The following is a 14,876-nucleotide window of genomic DNA, read 5'->3' as shown; positions in this document are numbered from 1 at the left end:
CAAGTTGTACATCTTCATCCCTCATGGTCAATAAACTTCAAGTTGTACATTCTTCACTTTCATGTCCATAGACCCCAAGTTGTACATGTCTCATCTTCATGTCCTAAACCAAGTTGTACATTCTTCATCTTTCTGCGCATAACACAAGTGTACATGTCTTCTCTTGCATGTCCAGAAACTCAAGTTGACATTCTTCATCTTCATGTCCATAAACCAAGGTGTACATCTTTCATCTTATGTCCATAAACACAAGTTGTACATTCTTCAATCTTCATGTCCAATAACACAAGTGGTACATCTCACTTTCAGTTTTTTTTGTTTTACATGTCCAAAACACAAGTCTGTACATTCTCATTCTTTCAATGTCCATAAACTCAAGTTGTACATTCTCCATCTTTCATGTCAATAAAACAAGTTAACATTCTTCACTTTCATGTCCATAAACACAAGTTTGTCTTCAGTTTGATTTCAGTAGTCTTTTTATTCATCACTAATTCAGACTAACGTCTTCTAACTGAATTATTGTCATTGTTCTAAACAAGAGGTGATGAGGGTCGAGACAGATGTCACCTACCTTGTTTTCCTCCCTCTCTCCCTAGAACACGTCTCCAGTCCACGAAAAAGTCGAAGGTCCTTGGTCCTTTGAAGTAAAGCTAGCGGTAAGCTAGCACAAGAATGAAAAGGTTATCGAGTTGCTAATTTCTAAAAACTGAAGCCGACGCCTGTCGCCGACGGGAGGAAGTGGCAGAGTCTGATAATTCATAATTCTGTGGTCGCAAACAATAATTTCTTTGATGAAATACCGCATAAATCTTTATTCGTTCCACGGACCAACCAACCAAATTCGAGTTTTGACAAGAGCTGTTACTGAATATCTAGAGCGTGCGTTTTTCCGACACAAAAAGATTGAGGTTGGGATTCGTCCGGAACATATGTCGTCCTCCAATTGCCTCTACAATTGAGTGTGCTTGTCGAGATCGAAAAGCATATCTCAACAGCCATAACTAGCAACTTCTCCGGGACTGTGTGTTTGAACAATATACATTTGATTCTAACGAGGAAATAACTAGGGGCGCTCCTGAAGTCAACAAGCGTCGTCGCTTCCTGTCCGTCCCACTTCTGTCCTCTATATAATACTCTTCCCATAAAAATGAGTTTGAGATACCAGAAAACCCAGTCAGAACAGGAGCTGTTGGCAAGGTCAATCCCCTGGCGGACACAACGCAATACAATGTGGTGTACAATGACATGACTCTCTCTCGTCATGTAGTATAGTGGCGTGGTTGACTTACGACCCAGTTATTGGCGACGACAAACGATTTTTGTAGTGCAATACGTGAGGTCATATAAGTCTCTGCCCAGAGGTCTGTATCTAACTATCAGTAAAAGAATGTTGGCAAGTAGGCACTGAAGTGTGAATCTCCCAGATAACGAGTCTGGGTTCTTACGGCACCATTCAAACTTCATTAAAACCTACAGGCCAGAACTCTTTAGACACGTGTTTGTGTTTGGGTTCTAAATCCGAACAAGCTTTGTCGCTACCCCTCTGTGTCGATTACTTTCTTGACCCTTGAATTTTTAGTTATGTAAGTCCCCCGCCCTGATGCTGTTCCATTTATTGTTCACTATTATGTAAGTCCCCTTCTATCTATTCCCACAACAGATAAAAATTGCTAGTCAAAGGACAGCAGTGAAAAGTGTTATTTCACGTTCATTGTTTCAAACGTACGGAAGAAATTTTCATTACAATGTCAACTAGAAGTACTGTTTGTGTATAACCAACATATATTTATCTACGTAACCACAATATACTTTTTATTGTATAGGTTGTTTAGGTGACAAGGTACTACTTGGTGTGTGTGTGTGTGGTATGGACATATGAGGGAAGTCCCCTGTAAGTAACGGAAAGACGAAAGGACCTCTGAAAGGATTGGAATGGTATTGGTTGTACGGATGGATTGGGATTGGTTCAGAAATGGGATTTTACTTACTAAGAGGAATACCCCTGGGAGGTAAACAGAGGGTATCCCCGCTCAGGGTGTGCCTGACACATCTGTAAAATCCTAGGGTGTTCCACCTCATTCGACCCCGTTTGGTTGTGGTGTGTGTGTTTGTTAGGTTTGTAATGGTGGTGAATAAGTACACTGTCACAAGTGGTAATTGAGGAAGTCCGGTAATGACAACCAGGAGTGAGAGACAGCAACTCTCTGCGTGTGCGTGGGTGCGTGTGTGTGTGTGGGCCGTTTGTGTGCTGTGCGTGGGGTTTGTGGGTGTGGTGTGTGTGTGTGTGCGTGTGTGTGTGTGTGTGTGTGTGTGGCATCCCTTGTCTGCTTCGGTGTCGTTGGACGAGGAGGAAGTGTCGGCCGTGAAAAAAGGGTACTCGGAGAGACCGAAACAGAGGAAAAGTGGGAGTGGAATGGAATGAAAGACAGACAAAGTGGAGTGTAAGGGGAGTAAAGAGAGAGAGAATAAAATGAGACTAAACTAACAAGGACAGTGATAGGGAGGAAGAGGATTGGTTGTGATGTAGAGAATGAAAGATTTTCGCTGGGAGTATCGTCAAGGAGAGCTTAGTCTTAGTCTGTCCATTAATGGTCCATCCACCATTGGCTAACCACCACGATGCATGTTTTTAATTTTGTGCTCTATCTTTTGATACTCTTTAAATTTTTATACTTCTTATATAATTTTTACACGTCATAAATTAACTTATACTAAACTAGCATGCTTTATCTTAACCTCATTTTATACACGTCCTTACTTTTTGATTTATTAACACATGTAACAACACGTAATTACAGAGAGATGAAGTGGAACCGGACAACTCCCAAATATTTTGTAATTTGTAATTTTTGGGAAGAACTTTCTTTGCGTGTTATTTATTGGAAATTTTTTTTTGTTCTTTGTTACTTCCCTTTGATTTCCTGTCTCCTCAGACTAGATGTTACCTCTTTATGTTTAGGATTAACTCCTGTGTAATCGTATCGATCCGTCTTCAATTATTCAATGTAAGAGTTGCATCGCCTCTCAGAAAGGTAGACTAATCTAAATTTTTATGGGCCACTCGGCGATCCAATTACTTAAGAAAACCTGTGTAAAGTGCGAAAAGGAAAAATGAGAAGGCCTAACTGGCAAGAAGGAGCTCCAAATTAAAGGGAGACTGGAGTTTAGAGGTTGCTACCCCCTCGTCTAGTGTGCCCTGAGCAGGAGAGTGGTGGCTGTGGTTGTCAGGCCACACACAGACAACACACACACACACACACACACACACAACACACACACACCACAGGGACGACACACCACACTAGGACACACACACAACACTACACAACACACACACACACACACACACGACACACACACACACACACACAACACACACACACACACACACAAAAACACACCACACAACACACAGCACACACACACACCACACACACACTCTCTCTCTCTCTCTCTACTCTCTCCCAAAACATAATTCGGAAACAAAGTGACGAGGGCAGAGCGTGATACTACCAGAAACAGAAGTACAGAGTACAGAACAACTGGAGACGGTGGAGAGAGGGAGAGAGTAACAACCGATTGCAGTTAAAAAGAGAAAGGGGAGAAAAGAAACGACACAAAACAGTGACAAAAGGGAGAAGTCGAGAGAATTTTCCTCCGGGATAAGAACGAAGAACATCCAGAGATTTTATGGGTTATACCTTCATAACTCGCATTATACAGGGAATTGGGAATCTACGATTCAGCCACAGAAACCTGGCCAACTCACCAAAAGAATCTCATAGAAACATTAACGTAAAAAAATAGTAAAGTAAAAGATCGATCTCTACAGGGCTAGGCTAGTGCACTAGGCCCCCTAGCCTCGGTTAGTGCACTAAAAGTTTTCAGCCATAGCCCCTCTGTTCTTTAGGCCCCTAGCCCTAAAAAAAAAATATTATGAAAAAAATTGTACAACATAAGTTCCAACCGGCAATCCTGTTGTAACCATCACTGTACAAGCTTCAGAATAACTACTCAGCTAGACCTCCAAACCCAAAACCAAAGTGTACATGCCTGCTACATAGCGTACCATACACAACGAAGAAACCCCGAACAGAAAGTATCTGAACAAGAGCCGTTAACCCGTTGTCTCCCCACCCGACCCACACCCGATTAACATCAGCTCCACCTTCCGATTGCCCCTAACCGACTATTCAGACAATCCCAACACACAAAACTAGGCTCTACACCACACCGTCGTTACTTGACCTAGACTTACGACCGACCAGCTTCTTCATACTTCGACTCACGGATACAACCTATCTTAATAGGGCTCTACAATTTATTTTTTTAGTTGGAATCTCCCTGTGCAACTTACGAAAAAAGAAAAAAAAGAGAATTACGTAACGTATCTTCCACATACGCCTCCAGCCCACCAACATTTCCCTTCACCCGCGGTCCCCAACCCACATAGTCGTATTAACAGCTTATAGTATTACTAGCCATACCAGCCCACTAGCCCCCTATATTTCTTCCACTAGCCCTGTCCCAGGGAACAAGACCAATAAGGCAGTTCTTTGTACAAAACACCGCATAGTCACGTAACTCGCACCAAACATTACATACATGTGAAATTTCTTTAACATCCAAAAACATCCACCATGGGTCTCAAAGTTGGTTCACCCAGTTTTAACATACGCTACGGTACCAAAGATACACTCTAAAAGCAGAAAAAGACAACAGTCTTCCACTCACATTTTTTTAGTCCAGACCAATCGGACCTAATCATTTATAACTTTTTACCAAAATCATACAACGTTTATAAAGCATAACAACGCTTTACTCACGCCAACACAGTCTCACTACAACCATAAAGTTACCACACTCAAAAAACATGCTTCCTAACAGCAGTATTCTCTGCTAATCTCACACATAAAGTGTTAAGCCCAGCCAAAAACGTGGAACCTTCCATCAACAAGGTACCATACAGAATCTTCCCAACAGACCTCAACCCAAAATAGAATAGAAACACTCATGAACAATGAGCCCCGAAAAATGAAACGTAACACAGCACCCATAAAATACAAAATTCAGCGTAAAGAAAACCGAAAGACGCGATCTAGGACAAGCAGAGGATGAAGGGAGAGGAGAGAGAATACACGACAAAGACTAAAGAAAGTTAGGACAAAAAGGAACAGCAGAGGGAGAAGAGCGGAAGCGAAAACGAAAAACAACCAACAACCATCCGTTAGTAAAAAATGAGAAAAAACAGACGAGGAGCGATCCCAACACTCCATACATAAAAAGCATCACGCTACCAACAAGAACACAAACCCATCACAAATTAACTAGTGTGCCACACGACTCGAGCAATTGATATGTGACATAAGCGGAGAGCCTGACAATCAATAGTCCCCAAATGACCGCACGAAAAAAACTACACTGGAAACAGAATATAGAGCAAATTGGACAAAGCAAGAATTGAATCGGGCAATTCAAAGCGCCCCACGGATCGCGAAGGCGTCGTCTCTGTACCATAAAACCGTGAATCCATAGCCAGGAAGAGCAGTCGACACAAGCACACACACACTCACCACAACTCTAAATAGCAGTGAACAACGAATCACCCAACGAAATCCATCAAATATACCCAGACACAACCGCTATACCACAAAGCAACACTACTCAACTGATGCGAGCCCTACTGGAAGACATCCACCTCATACCTAACCCCTCTCTGACTACGACGGAAAGTTCACGTCCCAGGAGACCCATTATAGGGATTGAAACTACCAGAACGCCCTTCACAACTACGCTATACCTTCGGAACCAGCGGCATTCCAGTGATAGAGTCTATGACCGCGTGAGACAGTAGGGAGTTCATCTAGATCGTACAGTCACGGCAATGAAACACTTCCACATGGACAAAAAGTGCATGATGTTTTCTTGATAACCTAAAAACAACTAAAACCATCTACACAAGAAATAACATACAAACAGTGACTGTGCGACGCGGCACAGAGATCCATCGACAAGTCACACACAACACAACTCCGTATAAAAACCCAAATACACAGCACCGTAACTGATCTCTTTCGAAGACTCACTCTAAGTTAATCATCCCAGACTCGAATTCAGCACGATCACGAACCATTATTCCACAGACGATCGGGCTGTACCAATGAGATTGCATACAGAAGACACAACCTGTAATGATAAGGCACTTACTGTACCGACACTGCGCTCTCATGCTTTACATCGGATCCTCTTCTCCATGGACGAAGTACCATTCTGTAATGGATTGTGAAAGGTCCACCTCCTTATCACTATCAATCTGTTTTTCATATCGTTGGTCCCCTACGCAAGACTCTCAATAGACAATCTTTCCTTCGTACGCCTCCGAGTAAAACGACGATCGGCTATCACTCCATCCTTTGGGGGACACCAGCTGTGGACGGGTCGTTCCACATACCACCAACGAATCAGTCAAAACCTACAAAAACCTTCTTAGCTAGCCATCATACCACGAACTAGAATCGACAAAAGGCGCATCTCGGAACCTTGTCCACACCGCCAGCCGAACCACCATTTTTACGAGCCCACGCAAGTACTCACAGTTAACACAAACAGACTATCTAGTAAATCACCTACCTAAAATTTATCACTACCTCTAACACCACCCACCAAAACAACACATAGAACGACTATAAGTTACGGACCCTTATCTCGAAGAATTTTCTTGATACAATCAAATTGACAAAAAAAACAAGTCGAACTCTACCCTGACTTAAACAAGACAAAAACCTGTACACAAAGTTTGGAGACCAGTCAGTGAACCAGGGACCAAATTCTTTAATGGTACACCTAGTAAATTAGACAAAACACAGACAACACACAAGCAGACAACAACACACAACAGCAGACAACAACAGAACAAGACCACCCAGGACAGAACACCAAACAAAGCAAGAACAAGCACCAGACAACAGACAGGAACCACAGACACAAGTCAGCCAGAGCGGGGGCGAGCGCTGAGAACACCTAGTCACAGACACACACCTCCAACTACAGACACACTAACAACTACTATATGGGTCTCTTTCTGTACGGAACGAGGACACTGGTCTGATACGGACTGTTTGACTCTTGTGTGCGGAGCTCTGCGTACACGGGACACACGAGAGACTAAAGCGACAGCAATCGTGTGTGGTGTGTTGAGCTGTGTCGTTGGGTAGCTGCGTAGAGACGTAAATGTAGACAGTGTGTGTGGGATATGTCGTAGTATGTCTGTAGTCGACAGTAAACGGGACCTTCTAAGACTAGGACTAACGTTACACAACGAGCCTCATCCTTTCAGAAATCAAACGTAACAGAAAAGACGTAATTCCTAGTACTATTTAAGCATTGAATTTATCCGTGTTATAAATTGACATAAAAAATGTCTGATGTTCCCGACTTGTCGAAACATAATCTGGAACATCTCAGAAGCCAGCTGTCACCACCTGAGACGGTCAAGCGACTGTCGGTACGAAGTAGACAGCAACGACGTCCCAGCAACGCATGAAACTACAGGCCCGAGAGAGTCACTCGATCCTCTCCTGACAAAACACCTCGACTCCTGACTCCTGTCTCGAAAGTGTCGACAGAAACCCTGTTACTTGTACGCCCGAGTTCGATTCCATGTCTACCCAGTACATCATTCTAGACTATAGCGACATTCACGCCTCCAACTTCTTACATGTTGAACCCAAATACCTGTACTTTCTACTTCTCACATTTTCCAAACAGGCTGGTTCCTTTAGTTTGAATGTGTGTTTGGTGGCGTGATCATTATTATTTAGAGTCATTGCGTGCCTATTGATTTGAACACGATCCGTGTATCCATCATTTCCTGGTCTTCTCTAAAGAAGAGGGACCAATGAAAACGTTGTCATGTTGCCGTTGTTCAGCATGGAAACATTCATTAGCTAACAATGACATTATTGTTCTATTAATATAAAGGGAGGTCAGGTACTCTTTAAAACAGCTGCTAGTTATGGGTACTTTTTACTGAAGTACATTTCAAAGTTCTTTACTTTGACTTGAGTAAAGAAGTTTAGTCAGTACTTCTACTTTCACCAGAGTATTTTTAAACACGAGTATCTGTACTTCTACTTGAGGAAAGGATGAGTGTACTTTAGTCATCTTGTGAGAAGTGAGCAAAGTCTAATATGATGAAAGATGATTGGAGACAGAGAGGGAACATTGTTTCTGCATCAAGAGAACATGGTGAGAAGCTGAACAGAATACTAAGTCCGAAGCAGGGGATTTTAATCAAAGTAAAATCACTTTTAAATAACACTCTCCGTCTCTAGGAGAGAATTGTAGCAAATAATTAGTTTCAGCATCTTGGCTTTCGTCTGTCTTCATTTACCTCTAATGTGACCTAACTCAAAAATATGGCAATGTCTCTCACACTGTTTTCAACCAGCTGAATTACAGGAGAGACTTTTAAAGGCCACCAAAGACGCATCAATCTACTAACTTTCGTACCGTGCGATGAGTGCTTTTTAAAGATGAATTGGTTAGAGAATATTGAGAGGTATCTTCCTTTCTCTCTCCGTGCACAAGTCCCTATCTCTGGTGATATTATTGTGTCTTATTACTAAAGTTTTTCACATTGTTTTGACAGTTTTCTTGAGTATGTCTTGTCGATTCCTCTGCTGCTGTTTGGATGACTCATAAATGTCTCCTCGCTCTAGATTGGTGTTCAAATGTGTTTGTTAATGCGGTCATTAGTATGCAGAGGACGCTACTTCTGCAACACAGTTGTCAACACATCAATATTTACTGAGGCACCTTTATTATCTCAAGCTGTAACTCAAAAATCAGATCAGATATTATTACTTAAAATGATAGATCATTGACTTTGGAAATGCATTAATTACATGTTTAACATAATATGCATTTAATTAAACTGAAACATATTTAAATTAACACAAACAAAATGTAATAAATTAAATAAGAATAATTATATTATAGTGCATTGCTACAACTCCTCAATACATATTCAACAACATATATTTGGTAACATATTCTAGTCATCAACTAGTCATACTGCTATAAAGGAAAGGCAGTTTGTGCTCGATTTATTAATGCAAAATACCATCGTAAAGTTAATTATATCGGATTGTAATCTTCTTTCTTCTTTCCAGTTTTTATTACCTGAGGCTCCTGTCCAAAATTAAACCAGTTTGATCCTTTTTAGACTTTGAGCGTGTAATTCATGCCTTTGTTTCTACGCGTCTAGATTACTGCAATGCACTTTATGCCGGCCTAAACAAGACCTCTCTGGCACGCCTGGAGCTGGTTTACAACGCTGCGGCTCGGCTGCTTACAGGAACACGCAAGCATGAACACATCACACCAATTCTGGCTTCCCTCCACTGGCTTCCCTCCACTGGGTTCCCTCCACTGGCTTCCCTCCACTGGGTTCCCTCCACTGGGTTCCCTCCACTGGGTTCCCTCCACTGGGTTCCCTCCACTGGGTTCCCTCCACCGGGTTCCCTCCACCGGGTTCCCTCCACCGGCTTCCTGTCCATTTTAGAGTTCATCTCAAATCTCTTAATGGGCTGGCCCCAGAGTACATCTCAGACCTCCTACAGGTGTGCACCCCCTCAAGGGCTTTGAGGTCGGCTGATCAGCTGCTGCTGGTAGTCCCAAAAACTAGGAAACAGACCAGGGGAGACCGAGCCTTCTCAGCGGTAGCCCTCAGGCTCTGGAACGACCTGCCCCCCCCATGCCAAATTCAAATGTTTAAGTCCCGCCTGAAGACCCACCTCTTTTCCCTCGCTTTCGAGTCAGTTTGAGCTGTTTTATCGATTGTTATGCTTTTATTTGTCTGTCCATAGCCCTTATGTGCCTTTGATCTATTCTTATGTGTGCCTTTTATCTATTATTGTAATAATATATTTTATTATAATGTTATGTCTGCTGTGAAGCGCTTCGGTAAACCCTCTGTTTTAATATGTGCTATATAAATAAAGTGGATTGGATTTCTTATTTTTTTTTTTTACATTCGATCAGTCAGCCAGCCCAAATAGTCTTGTAGTCCAATTTTAAATATATATATTTCCAACTCTCTTCTTTTTGTTCCCGACAGATTCCACCCTGACTTGAAGCTGTCGGAGGCGCAGGGTGTGAGTCTGCGGGCGCTGCACCCCCCCGCCGCGCTGCACGACTGCCTCCAGAGCATCGTGTCTGCAGCGGGTCACAGATCCGTCACCTCCGCCCTCTCCAGGCTCAGATTATATCTGCTGATGGAGCACCTCGCCCTGCCGCACACCCCCACCCTCAGCTGCAGGGACACCCTCACCTCCCTCGGCTGGCAGGCAGCAGTCACCAGGTACACTGCACACACATTATATTAAAGAGTTTATTTAATTTGCTTAGATATTCAACCTTTGACACAGTTCATCATGTTCTCCTCTCACTGTCTCCTTTCCCACGGCATAGGTCTACGGCCTGGGGTATTGCTGCTATCTCTCTTAAGGAGGGGCAGCTTGGGCGCATTGTTGATGCCAGTCTATGTCAGAGCACAAGCTGACATGAGTGACTGACATTCTTTTCTATGGACGAGAGCTCTAGTTAGATTCAGGGTCCATATTGCTTTAGTCTCGCTGATGAGGAATGTTGATTATTACACTCTGAACTAGTTAAAACCTTGAGCTACAGAAGAGTTCTTCAGAATTGGTTTGACATCCGCTGTGTCACCTCGTGGCACACCACCTGTCTTGTGAATTCTCCGGCCGAAGCTCCAAAGAAACCCTCAGTGTTTGCCATCAAAGCTCCAGCTCTCCCCGTGTCTCTCTGAGTCTCCATTGCGTCAGAAGTTTCCATCACAAATATGTCTGGTTAAAGTTTATTAATCAAGCCAACATGGGGGGGATGTATGAAATGACTTATTATTCCTGCTGCTGAAGTACACAAAACTCACTGTGAAATGTTTCCATGGCTCAGTGTGTCTTGTTGTCATATTTTAAAGGTTTGACATGGATTGATTGAGTTTAATGCCTTTTTCTGTTCACAGTGAGTATTTAAGCTTCCCTGAAGAAGTATGACAAACGCTTTTATTCCCCTTAATCAAGTGCAAATCTGTACAGAGACACAACTCAGGCGTAAAGGTGGCAGTCTGTGGATTTAAGCATCTTCTGAATGCCTTTGTTCCCTTTCTCTTAAGATTAAGAAAGAGAAAAGGGGCTTGGATATGAATGGATGAATATGACACAGAGTTGAATGACAATTTTTTGAAATTTGCAAAATCGACAAGTGTAATATTCAATAGCAGGACGCACAATATGTGTTAAAATACCATCTTGAATAAAGTATTGTGGAGCTGCACGGATATCCCGGCCTAATAAAGTTATTCAACAGAGCATCATAATTTAAATATACTGTATATCTTTCAATGATAATGACATGTATGATTAAGAAATGATCAATCCTTCCAATATTGAAAATCATATCGCGATGGCAGTTATAATAATCTCAATAAATGTTTGTTTTTCACACCCTGCAGCCCTAATATTGAGATATAACTGAGATGTATTATTTAAATGGCTGTGTCTCTTCCTCCCTGCAGGTTCCTCCAGGTGCGTCCAGCCTGTGTGGACGATGAGAGGTTGCTCGTGGGTATCGTTGCATTTTTGAATGCCTACTTCAACCCCTCTGAGTCTGCATCTGATCCAGAGGACCAGGACCTACGCTGGATCCTGGAGCTGCTTCTCAACCAGGTACAAATAATTCACATTTTCTGGTAGATAGATAGATAGAGAGAAAGAGAGATAGATAGGTAGGTAGATAGATAGATAGATAGATATATGGATGGATAGATGGATAGGTAGATGGATAGATAGATAGATAGATAGATAGATAGATAGATAGATAGGTAGGTAGATAGATATATGGATGGATAGATGGATAGATGGATAGATGGATAGGTAGATAGATAGATAGATAGATAGATAGGTAGGTAGATAGATAGATAGATGGATAGGTAGGTAGATAGATAGATAGATAGATAGATAGATAGATAGATAGGTAGGTAGATAGATATATGGATTGATAGATGGATAGATAGATGGATAGGTAGGTAGATAGATAGATAGATAGATGGATAGGTAGGTAGATAGATAGATGGATAGATGGATCGGTAGGTAGATAGATAGATAGATAGATACGTAGGTAGGTAGATAGATAGATAGATGGATGGATACTGTAGATAGGTGGGTTGGTGGGTGGACGGACGGATAGATAGATGGAAGAAGCACTTTATTGATCCCAATTTGGGAAATGTTTGCGTTGCAGCAGCATAAAGAACAAGGCAATGCACAAAAGAGAAATTAAGACACTAGAAATAAACAGTCCAAAATATTTCAGAAATAGAAATAAAATAGCATTAAAAAATATACATGTGGAAATACAAATTTCCAGGAACAAAATATAATACAGGATATTATATATGCATTAATCGGTAGAGCAGGAAAGTAAAATCCTCATGTGTTTCAGTGTGGTTGTAGTTTAGAGAATATGCAATAACTCTACTGTACTGGAATGTAAAAGATGTGTGTGTGCATATCTGGTAGCTAGTAATCTGGTTACTCTGCTCTCCAACACAGAGGGTGATATACCTGTAATCAAACCGTGAATGAATCATACGCCGGCAGACAAGCTGAACACATTATTACACTCTCATAACGACAGAAAATAGTTCCCTCTCAGACCCGCGGCACACATTATTTTCTCAGCTCTTAAAACAAAGTTGGATTCATATTTTTTGCCCGAGGCGGAGAAAATCATCTCACAGTTTTAGCACTCAGAGCTACTTTTAGGATTTAATCAGTCTCAGCTTGGTTTTCTCATTAATGTGTGTGTAAACAATAAGGCCTCCCCTGGCGGTGTAGGCAGACTCAGATTGAACGCCTGGTAGGGGTGAGCGGCTCTGCTTTACTTTACTTTCTGTAATTACTGAGCTGGTTCAAGAACATCTGTCTCTCTCTACACTTATAATAACTCTCTACTCCATGTGCAACGCTCAGGAAGACATTCTGCATGTTTCTTAATCTTGTTTCGAATATGAATTTTGCAAAGGGTCGGGTAATGGAATAAAAAAGGATGTGTTTTGCTAAAATACACCTGTCAGCATCCTCCACTTCTTCCCTCCATGGGTCAGTTTGTTGGTATTTAGAAAGGTTGGCAGATTAATTATATAAATGTATACAGGTAATGCTAATCCAAGGCCGTTCCTCAATGTCGAGGAGGCTTGCTCGGTAGCACATGTATGCTGGGCATTTAAACAGTCCTTCGGCGCCACTCGATGACGTAGCATGCTTGAAATAGTGGCTCTGGAGCAGCTTTCCTCGACTTTGAGAAACGGCCCAAGTTAATAATCCTCCTGAACAAATGGATTCACCGTCAAAAGCTGTCAGTGAAGTTAACAAAGAACACAAAGGCATACAAATACCAGGAGAACACATTTAGAAAACTGGCCAAAACTAATATTTATATGTAAACGATTAAGTAAGTGTGTTTGGGATCATTGTCATGCTGAAGGACCCAGCCACGTTTCATCTCCAATGCCCTTGCTGATGGAAGGAGGTTGTCACTCAAAATCTCACGATACATGGCCCCATTCATTCTTTCCTTTACACGGATCAGTCGTCCTGGTCCCTTTGCAGAAAAACAGCCCCAAAGCATGATGTTTCCACCCCCATGTTTCACAGTAGGTATGGTGTTCTTTGGATGCAACTCAGCATTCTTTCTCCTCCAAACACGTCTAGTTGAGTTTTTACCAAAAAGTTCTATTTTGGTTTCATCTGACCATATGACATTCTCCCAATCCTCTTCTGGATCATCTAAATCCTCTCTAGCAAACTTCAGACGGGCCTGGACATGTACTGGCTTAAGCAGGGGGACACGTCTGGCACTGCAGGATTTGAGTCCCTGGCGGCGTAGTGTGTTACTGATGGTAGCCTTTGTTACTTTGGTCCCAGCTCTCTGCAGGTCATTGACTAGGTCCCCCCGTGTGGTTCTGGGATTTTTGCTCACCGTTCTTGTGATCATTTTGACCCCACGGGGTGAGATCTTGCGTGGAGCCCCAGATCGAGGGAGATTATCAGTGGTCTTGTATGTCTTCCATTTTCTAATAATTGCTCCCACAGTTGATTTCTTCACACCAAGCTGCTTACCTATTGCAGATTCAGTCTTCCCAGCCTGGTGCAGGTCTACAATTTTGTTTCTGGTGTCCTTTGACAGCTCTTTGGTCTTGGCCATAGTGGAGTTTGGAGTGTGACTGTTTGAGGTTGTGGACAGGTGTCTTTTATACTGATAACGAGTTCAAACAGGTGCCATTAATACAGTTAACAAGTGGAGGACAGAGGAGGCTCTTAAAGAAGAAGTTACAGGTCTGTGAGAGCAAGAAATCTTGTTTGTTTGTAGGTGACCAAATACTTATTTTACAGAGGAATTTACAAATTAATTCTAGAACGCCTTTATGGTTGAATATTTGAAGTAAAGATGTCGGCAATGAGGTAAAAGCACGATTAATTGTATATGGTTTAGCACCGCAACAAAGCGACCGTACGAGCGAGAAACCCAATGGACTTGACTGTTGTTGTAGCCCGTGGTGGAAGGTGTTGAGACCGAAACCGTTGGTTCGTACCTAGGGGTTGGATAGCCGGACGAGACTGATGCGACGCCGCCGTGTTTTTCATAGTAATCAGGTGCGGTGGGTTTGAAAACGTTCAAGGGAGGGTAATTTTTCCTACTCTCCGACAGGAAAAGGTAGGGATCCCAGTGAAGGGATAGTCTCTAGGTGCGGAGCCGCCCCTGGTCTTAGCGCGGAGTGTAACAGTGCC

General features: G+C 42.4%; 1 protein-coding gene across 1 annotated transcript in view; it reads right to left on the bottom strand.

The window, feature by feature from the left end:
* The window catches only part of LOC104957612 (plexin A3-like), a 10,835-nt gene extending 1,272 nt beyond the window's left edge, over positions 1–9,563 (bottom strand). The window contains exon 1 of the mRNA XM_010785257.1: positions 9,423–9,563. Within this exon, the coding sequence (XP_010783559.1) occupies positions 9,423–9,563 (141 nt within the window). The remainder of the gene's footprint in view (positions 1–9,422) is intronic.
* Positions 9,564–14,876: the final 5,313 nt, after the last annotated feature.

Source organism: Notothenia coriiceps, unplaced genomic scaffold, assembly GCF_000735185.1.
Source record: "Notothenia coriiceps isolate Sejong01 unplaced genomic scaffold, NC01 NC01_scaffold00027463, whole genome shotgun sequence".
NCBI classification, from domain to species: Eukaryota; Metazoa; Chordata; class Actinopteri; order Perciformes; family Nototheniidae; genus Notothenia; species Notothenia coriiceps.
This window is presented reverse-complemented; position numbering and strand designations above follow the sequence as displayed.